This window comes from Cydia amplana, chromosome 21, assembly GCF_948474715.1.
Source record: "Cydia amplana chromosome 21, ilCydAmpl1.1, whole genome shotgun sequence".
NCBI classification, from domain to species: domain Eukaryota; kingdom Metazoa; phylum Arthropoda; class Insecta; order Lepidoptera; family Tortricidae; genus Cydia; species Cydia amplana.
This window is the reverse complement of record NC_086089.1, coordinates 8844984-8854337: the sequence shown is the minus strand read 5'-3', so window position 1 is coordinate 8854337 and position 9354 is coordinate 8844984. Positions and strand designations below refer to the sequence as shown.

Below are 9354 nucleotides of genomic sequence, written 5' to 3'. Positions count from 1 at the left end.
ATAATTCGGGGTCCGGGTCTGCATCTAGGCGTTCTTTTTAAGCTAAAGCAATGCTAATGCTCTATAGATGTGCGAATTTGCACACACACTCGTAGATCTGCGAAATCGACACTACACTGGCGTTCGCGGATTCGCGCTCGAGTGTGGAGGGCCGTTTAAATCGCAACCGTCTGTAGAGCCCAAGGGATCTTATAGCAATTTGTTTACGATATTTTTAGCAAATTTTTAGTATTGTACTTTGATTTTTAGACTGAAAATGCAAGCCACTTATTAGAATGACCCTTACGTTTACGTACATGTTAGCATGTTACGTACATTCTAGACATATTCAGCTATGCTTCATATGCTAAAACGACAGCTTGATTGGCCAATATTAATATAGCTGGTCAACCAAATCTTGTCAGTAAAAAAAGGCGCGAACTTCAAATTTTCTATGAGACGATATCCCTTCGCGCCTACATTTTTCAAATTTGCCGCCTTTTTCTACTGCCAAGATCTGGTTGACCAAGTATACATACTATATGGAGTGTAGAGGTACACTCTACACTCCATAACATACTACCTAAAAATTGTTTTTGTACAAAAATGGGATTCGTCGGACAAAATAGAATGATCGAACAGTCACTTTAGTTTGCAGGAATATAATAGAGCTCACTCTCTAATTTTCTAAACATCTACGTGTATTTTTTGTTTAATTCCCAAAAAACGAACAATAGTAATATAAATATATATTTAATTGATTTTACAAGAGTAATTTATATTTGAAGTGTCTCGGCACGCGGCTGAGCACGAGGCGCGCGTCGCAGCTCAGGCTGGCGAAGGTCCAGGGCTCCGCGGAGCTCCACTCGCAGCAATACACCGAGTCTTCATGCTGCTCGTATGATTGGAGGACCCCGTCTTCTAACCTGAATAAACAAATAAAAATGTTATTTATTTAGGTATCAACCCATTACATTTGAATTATTTCAGTTTCAATTTAATTTAATTAATTTACACTAAACTAAACTATACTTTAATTATAGCTATAGTTACTACACTGTTAATGTTTACCAGTACTATCCCTTTCGGTTACTTAGGGTTGTCAAAATTCAAGCCACTATCTTATCTGTGGCCGTGCACGCAAAGGGACGTTAAGTTGTGTCAACTCTAATAATTGCTCGGAGCAATGCTGAGCCGAACGGATCCGAGTTTGCCCGAAGTCAGGAGTGTCTCCCCCATAGAAGGTGGGATCCTATAGAAGTGGTATACGCGTGCCTCCGTGAGGGACAAAACATACGCAATGCGACACTATGGTCGAATTTGTTTGTTGCCCACCATAATCCATATCCATACAAATTTACGGTGGGGAATAAAAAAAAATGTGAGACTGTAACAAGGACAAACAATAATAGCGCTTTCGCTGCTACTCTTACTAGAAATACAAATATAAAAAATACAAAATTCTTTATTTCTTTAAAATACACATGGCCATGGTTAAGCAAATAATTGCCTGTGTTGGGAGGCACCGCTCTTCCCTAGGTTAACAACTATTTATTTAAAACATAAATAACTAAAAATATTTGCTTTACACGTTAGATGCTTATAATTAGGTGTTAAATTATAACAGACTTATTTTATTGTAACTTAAGTATAATAATAAATGTAAATGTATAAATAACATGTGTGTGTGTGTGTGTGTGTGTGTGTGTGTGTGTGTGTGTGTGTGTGTGTGTGTGTGTGTGTGTGTGTGTGTGTGTGTGTGTGGTGTGTGTGTATATACATATGACAGATAGACTATTCTGTCCAATTGTATTATTTATTTATTTTATTTTATTTTAATTTCTTCTTTTTTAGTATTCTAAGATTAGTAGTTTTTCCGTTTCGTTTTTAGCCACTCAGTAAGGAGCGTTTTGCAATCTCGGTGTGGCTTTGAGTGGAATTCTTTATTTATTTTATTATTTAAATAGGCAGACTTTGCGTTAAATTGCGACCTTGCAAAATGCGATCTTGTACGTGAAGTTGTAGCTACATGCTACATGGATAATACGTCTATTATTTTTTATTACTAAAAGATACATAAGACTATCTCGTTCGGTCATTTCCCCCCACCCCTCATGCCCGATCCAGTTAAAATACTAGATTCATGGTCTCCCAACTGCTAATGCAGTTCTTACACAGGTTTGTCGGTGTCGGCGGGGTCGCGACACACGCTGGCGGCGGCCGTGAGCAGCGCGCGCGCGTCTGAACTGCCCGTTAGTAGCAGTTGTTCGTGGTATGAGTTGTAGCGCACCGTCCACACCCTGCCACAATACCAATAAATATAAACAAATATAGCTGGTCAACCAAATCTTGTCAGTAAAAAAAGGCGCGAAATTCAAATTTTCTATGGGACGATATCCCTTCGCGCCTACATTTTTCAAATTTGCCGCCTTTTCTACTGTCAAGATCTGGTTGACCAAGTATAATAAATCATACCCACATATACATATAACACAAATGGTGAGCTTTATTGCGTGAGATTTGGCTTAAAGGGCTGGCATCCAGGGCTTAAAAAAAACAAACAATTGACACAATTCTAGCATAGATGGTAGGATTCTAATAGTCGATTTAGACTCTCGCACGAGCCACGAGACGAGCCGCGAGCCGCGCCACGAGACGCGAGTCCACCGTTTACACTCGCGTTCGGCTTGTCATTCGGTTATAAACCTTATGCCGTGCCGTTAGTGTTTAAATTATATTAGCTCGACGAGCTTGCGAGCCACGAGACGAGCCGCGAGCCCACCGCTTACACTCGCGTCTCGTGGCGCGGCTCGCGGCTCGTCTCGTGGCTCGCGCGAGAGTCTAAATCGACTATAATAGATGTGGTATACGCGTGCCAAACATACGCAAGGCGACACTATGATTGGTCGAATTTATTTGTTGCCCACCATAATCCATACTCATTTACGGTGGGGAAAAAAAAAAGTGAGACTGTGACAAGGACAAACACTAATAGCGCTGCTACTCCTACTGAAAGATACATAAGACTATCCCGTTCGGTCATTTCCCCCCACCCCTCATGCCTGATCTAGTTTAAATACTAGATTCATGAATTCTAGGGATTGACAGGGCAAGCTATGATGGCGCCATCTGCTAAATACTTCATTGTAAGGAATGTCAGGTTGCCGCTAATGACGGATACGTCTGGGTGGACATTATATTACTAGTGGCTCTGTGAGCTGTAGACCTCGCGAGCATAGCTTATTGGGACCGTGCACGATGACAGCGCCACACAGCGGTTAGATCAATCAACAATACAAAGATTGTAATTTATTAAAAAAAAAAAAACGAAGTTTAAGTGAAAAAAATATACAAAAAGTTATGTCCTACTATCTAAATACCGCCTAAACCAGCAATACAATTTTTCTGCATTTTTTGCCATTTACCGTGTAAATATGTCTCAAAAAGAAAATACTCTTATGATATCGATACGACTATTTGTTTAAGCGCGAGGTATCACAACTCCTCCATTTTTGAAAATTTCCAAAAACGGGATCGACAAATTTTTTTTATTTACTCATAGAATCTGGTCACAAAATTTCACAAGAATCGGTTGAGAATTGTGACCTGTAGAGAACATCCGGACATACAAAAGCAAAATGCCCGAGTCAAAACGTAGACCTTCGCTACGCTTCGGTCAAATATTACCAGTGGGAGTGATCCTGGCGGCTGAATATCGGCTCCTTGCCGCTCCGGTAGTCCCAGATGTTAAGAGCGCCGTCGTCACCCGCGCTGGCCACGTGGAATTGTCTGCGGGAACAAGACAGAAGAATTAATTAGTAACTCTGTCACCCGTAGACCGTGCTAGTCCAAATCCACCATTTTTTTTTTATAAACTGAATTGTCGACGGATAAATATCACACAAATAATGACAATACGTAGCGGCGATATATATACATAATTAAAAGATATAGTTTTTAACAAGCAGAAACGTCTGTGAACGATGCTATTAAGCTTAGGATAAATTTAAAAGTGGAAATTTACTGTCTTGGGTGAGACTTCATCCATAACCAGCAAATCTTTCCACCATATGGGTCATGGGGACCCTAGCGACATCTACCGGTAGATATAGTCATCTGACGAAATTTATGGATATGTAGAAAATAGAGTATTTTGATACTTTTAATAGGGGTTAAAGGTTACATGTTGGGGTTGAAATGTTACCTGTTAGGGTTGAAATCCAGATCCCTCGTTAGTTGTCTGTGCGCATTTTCTATGCTCCAGGCGGGCTTGCCGCCATCGGTGCGCGTGTCGAAACATTTTATATGCGTGTCTTGTAGTAGCGCGAACTGAAACAATATTGTTTTATTACGTTAAAATTCTATAATTCATTCTCCTTTTTTAAAACCTTTTCCACGCCGTGTCAAACACAAAAGCTGTCACTCAGACGCCACATCATTGAAGTGTCAAAACTGAAGTTGAACTTTATGTATATGCACGTACTGTCGATGTTGCTCTGTAGTCTGTGACCGATTAATCTGTCAGCTCCCACGGCTCATATATGAGCCAGAACGCTTATGGTGACGTCATATCGTGGGATTCGACAGGTTAATCGGTCTTTGGCGTTGAACCTACGGTGCGGATATATCGGTCATTGGCGTCCAAAAGGTTAACTGACTACGGCAATGCGAAAAGGAAGGGGAAGGACAATTATCATAAACTTCGCAAGAGAAATACCTGTGTTTTTTCCCGATATAATAAAGTTTTTTTAAATAATACAATGATGGTAGCAAACAGGAATAAAATACGGCGGCCCGCCCGATGGTAAGCGATAACCGTAGCCCATGGATGCCTAGGCATCCTAAAAATCTTAACAGCGCGATTTAGGATATTCGATGCACGGAACACTCGGAACAGCGCCATCTAGTGTTCAATTAGTTAACCTGAGCGTGCCTGCGTGCCGGTGCAGATGCCACTTGCCACCGGGTCATTATTCAAACAAAAATCTTAATAGCGCGGTGTAGAATTTTCATTACTCGGAACAGCGCCACCTAGCATTGAATTGTGCACCTGAGCGTGTTGGTGCGGGTTCCACTTGCCGCCGGTGAGCTTGGGCCGGGCGCGGGCGCTGGCGCCGGCCGCCAGGTCGCGCAAGTGCGTCTCGTACACCACGCCGATGCGGTTACCTGAGCGTGTTGGTGCCAGTGGTGCGGATTCCTCTTGCCACCACGTCATTATTGCAATAAAAATCTTAATAGCGTGATGTAGGATTTTCATTACTCGGAACAGCGCCACCTAGCGTTGAATTGTGCACCTGAGCGTGTTGGTGCGGGTTCCACTTGCCGCCGGTCAGCTTGGGCCGGGCGCGCGCGTCGGGTTGCGCGCGCGCCGCCACGGCGCCGGCGGCGAGGTCGCGCACGCACAAGTGCGACTCGTACACCACGCCGATGCGGTTGGCATCGATCGAGTGCCATTCGGCGCAGCGGACCTCTTCTTCCGGTTTCTGTGGGTGAATAGTCAAGCATTTGTTACTCTGGTAACATTATTATTAAATAAATAAATATTACAGGACAGTTTTACACAAATTTACTAAGCCCCACGGTAAGCTCAAGAAGGCTTGTGTTGTGGGTACTCAGACAACGATATATATAATATACAAATACTTAAATATATAGAAAACAACCATGACTCAGAAACAAATATCTGTGCTCATAACACAAATAAATGCCCTTACAGGGATGTTTCCACGCATCTAAATTTTAACGAGAGCATTTTGCACTGAGACATTTTAATTGCAATAAATATAAATTAATAAAGTAACATAATTTTGATTTAGGCACGTTTGTGGTGTGATGTGTCTATGAAAATATAGTTTCAATTACTTGTATGACCGAAAAATTGTGAATACAACAAACTTCTGCTTGAAGGAATTGAAAGTTAGCCAAAAATTCATGAAAAAGGTGAATTTCGGGTATTTCAAAAACTGCCAAATGTCAGGTAATTTCAAAAATCAGCCATAATTCCATCATAGAGAGGATAGCTACATGACAAGTTAAAAAGTATGAAAGTAATGGAATATCCTTACTATACTGTATAATCAATAAGTGACTATGGTTAGTTCTGCAACAGCCTCCTAAGGCCCAGCCATACAAACATCAAAAATTTGCCACTGAAATTTGAACCTAAAATGTAGGCAATAGAGTTCATTTTGTGTTGTTTGAAAATTGAATGAAACAGCAAAAGCTACTCTGTTCCAATTGAACATGGTTTAAATTACATCAAACTGAATAGGTACCATAGGTAGGACCTTGGGCCTTAGGAGGGCATGTAAAACTTATAAGTAATACAACACTTCTTCACCTCTGGTGTAATGGTATGTAGTTGCACCAACTCCTCAGCATTCCTGCTCTGCAGTGCGCTCAGATCGTCCAAGTCCTTTGGTATAACCTGTAATGTAAACCAAGAAATATAAGGAGTGGCGTAGCTAGGCGTGGGCAAAGGCGAAGCGGCCCTGCAGAGGGCCCCAAGGGAGCAACTTTTTTTTACCTCGGGAATACACAAGAAATGGGCCTTGCAGATGCGACTTCACCCACTGCTAGATTTCTTCAGGCTATGCCAGTGTATAGTTCCTTTAGACAAATACTATAGCTGGTCAACCAAATCTTGTCAGTAAAAAAAGGCGCGAAATTCAAATTTTCTATGGGACGATATCCCTTCGCACCTACATTTTTCAAATTTGCCACCTTTTTCTACTGTCAAGATCTGGTTGACTAAGTATATCAATTTTTAACTATAAAAGTCCTGTGAGACTGACACATTAAAATACATATTATCATTCATTTGACATGACTATGGCAAGAAGTGATGACAAGTCACTCAAATACAGGCTAGAGTTTAGCTATGGATTTACCTCAACTGTGGGCAGCTTGTAAACCGAGACTCCCATGGCACACTGAGCCGCCACCGGGTCATATGCATTGTGTACCGTCAGCAACGTAGCGGCATCATGAGGAGAGCATCGTAACTGCCATATCTCTCCAGTCTCATGTTTGAACACCTGAAAAGATAGACCGGATGTTAAACCTTTCTTGTTTTAATATACTAGGTGAGATTCTAGCTGGTTTTTGGCAAAGGAAACATTATGATTAGAGATGCAAGGAATATTCGGTTACTATCCGGCCTTTATTTTAATATCCGGGCGATACCGGATAGTAACTTTGCTTGATTTCAGAGTAAAACTTGCATCCGCATCATGGCCGAACATCCGGTATCCAGCCAAACAGCTATCCGTTGCGTCTCTAATTATGATGAAACTGGACTAATCCCAATGAAGCCTAGCTTCCCCTCTGGAAGGTCAAATAGGAGTTGCTGTAGAAAAAAATAGTGATGAGCGGACCCTAGGCTCCCAAAGTGACTCATGCAAAATGTGATGATGACTTTTTACCACCCAAAAAGAAATATAATTTTTCTTGCTGTTCATACCTTAGTATGTAGAGCGCCCGTGTCCTCTTCCAGTTCGACGACGTGCACCTGGTTCGTCCCGGGCTTCAGACTCTGAGTACCAATGAGAAAACGAATCGCATCGTTCTCCCCATACTGCGGCGACAGCGCCCGAGTCTGACCAAAACACCACCCACAATTTAAGTTATAAGTTTAAAGTACAACAGGTAATAAAAATGAAAAGCTGTGAAAGCAAGTCACTAAAGCGAGTAATATCCAGGTTATTTTAAAAAGACTTAACTTTTAACTTTGATACTGGAAAATAAGTAATGGCTGATTTAAATGATAAGGAATCCTTACCTGGTGTTCTAGACCGTAAATGATAGAATTCCCTTCATCCATGGTTAATGTATTACCTGTAAAATTAGGTTTGAAAGGTAGTAATTTATAAAAACATTATTTATTTGTTATTTTGTTAAATTTGTCGTAAATCGATATCGATGAGACCATGATGAGACGATGACGTCTTTTGACGTTGACATTCACACAGGTGACTTTGACATTGACTATTTTTCCATTCCACGCAAGAAAAATATATTAAAATATAATATGTATCATATAATTATAACATTCAAATAAGTTAAAACATCATATAATTTTTTGTCATGTTATATGTAACTCAAAGATCTTATATTTTTGTACATAAAATTTAATTATAAATAATCTTGCAGATGGCAGTTTATTATATTTCTGCCATTTCTGGAAAACGGAACGCGTAGATTGTTGTAGGGATGTACAGCAATAATCGATTAGAAACCATCGATTCTGCTACTGATCAAATCGTATCAATCGTACCGTCTGTAATAATTTCATGGTAAAGCCCCCTCCACACTCGTGCGCGAATCGCGGCGCGAAGCCGCGAACGCGAGTGTGGAGTCGGTTTTCGCAGACAGCGAAATCGACTCCACACTCGCGTTCGCAGCTTCGCCCGCGATTAACGCGCATAGTCTGGAGGGGGCTTAAGTAATTTTGATTGAAACGAAAAATATTGTCTTGGCCACTTCATCGTAATAATCGATCAAAATCGATATCAGTAATCAGACTACATCACTACACATGATGACAGCTGTCAATGCACTGGTATATCGTTTTTGTTTACTTATGTAAAATAAAAACATGAAAATTATAGTTTAAGTTCTGAATTGTTAAATAACTGTGTATAATATATTATTGAATTTCTTCATTACTGCACTTTAGGTTATATATTTAATCGCTTATTATTTAGCTTTAACGCCTTCATAAAGGCATGACACAGGCGGTTGTGTTTAAAGTAGGTACTTTAGAAAAGTTGTAGTTTTGCAAAATGAATTCAAAGGAACAGTATAGAGAAGAAATAGCCAAAGCCTGGATATTGATAGTAAAGTTAGTCAATCAAAGGATAGAGATAGAACGGTTACTGCCTTGTCTATACCAAACCAATGTGGAGTGGAGATGAATACAGGTTGTTCTTAAAGTGAGTTAATTTAAACTATTCTATTTGGGCATTGTGACATTCTTTACTACATGATTAGTATACCTATGTGATTGTAAGCTTTCATGTAAGTATTAAATCACTGGCTTTCGCCGTGCCGCGTCGAAGCCGCGAAAAATTTCATGCTTTTTTTAAACCTATTTCAAAATGGAGGTTCTCAATTAAATATTTGGATGGCATCTTTTTCTTTTTAGGGTTCCGTACCCAAAGGGTAAAAAACGGGACCCTATTACTAAGACTTCGCTGTCCGTCCGTCCGTCTGTCACCTGGCTGTATCTCATGAACCGCGATAGTTAGACAGTTGAAGTTTTCACAAATGATGTAAGTATCTCTGTTGCCGCTATAACAACAAATACTAAAAATAAAATAAAATAAATATTTAAGGGGGCTCCCATACAACAAACACGATTCTTTTGCTGTATTT

The 9354-nt window shown here is 40.4% G+C and overlaps 1 protein-coding gene across 1 annotated transcript; it reads right to left on the bottom strand.

Annotated features, from left to right (window-relative positions):
• Positions 1-715: 715 nt before the first annotated feature.
• On the bottom strand, positions 716-7874 carry LOC134657910 (EARP and GARP complex-interacting protein 1). The gene is made up of 9 exons (XM_063513490.1): positions 7760-7874; positions 7442-7576; positions 6870-7016; positions 6320-6406; positions 5274-5462; positions 4184-4308; positions 3667-3768; positions 2154-2279; positions 716-905 (listed from the first exon to the last, which is right to left on the bottom strand). The coding sequence occupies exons 1-9, from the start codon at positions 7799-7801 to the stop codon at positions 743-745; spliced, it is 1116 nt and encodes a 371-aa protein (XP_063369560.1). The 5' UTR covers positions 7802-7874; the 3' UTR covers positions 716-742.
• Between the last annotated feature and the right edge of the window lie 1480 nt (positions 7875-9354).

Excerpts from the sequence above, each read along its gene's own strand:
- LOC134657910 (XM_063513490.1), bottom strand. The coding sequence starts at position 7,801 with ATGGATGAAGGGAATTCTATCATTTACGGTCTAGAACACCAG. Across the intron at positions 3,769-4,183 it reads CTGGATTTCAACCCTAACAG|ACAATTCCACGTGGCCAGCG; the intron begins GTAACATTTCAA and ends TTGTTCCCGCAG. Across the intron at positions 2,280-3,666 it reads CGCCAGGATCACTCCCACTG|GGTGTGGACGGTGCGCTACA; the intron begins GTAATATTTGAC and ends GTATTGTGGCAG.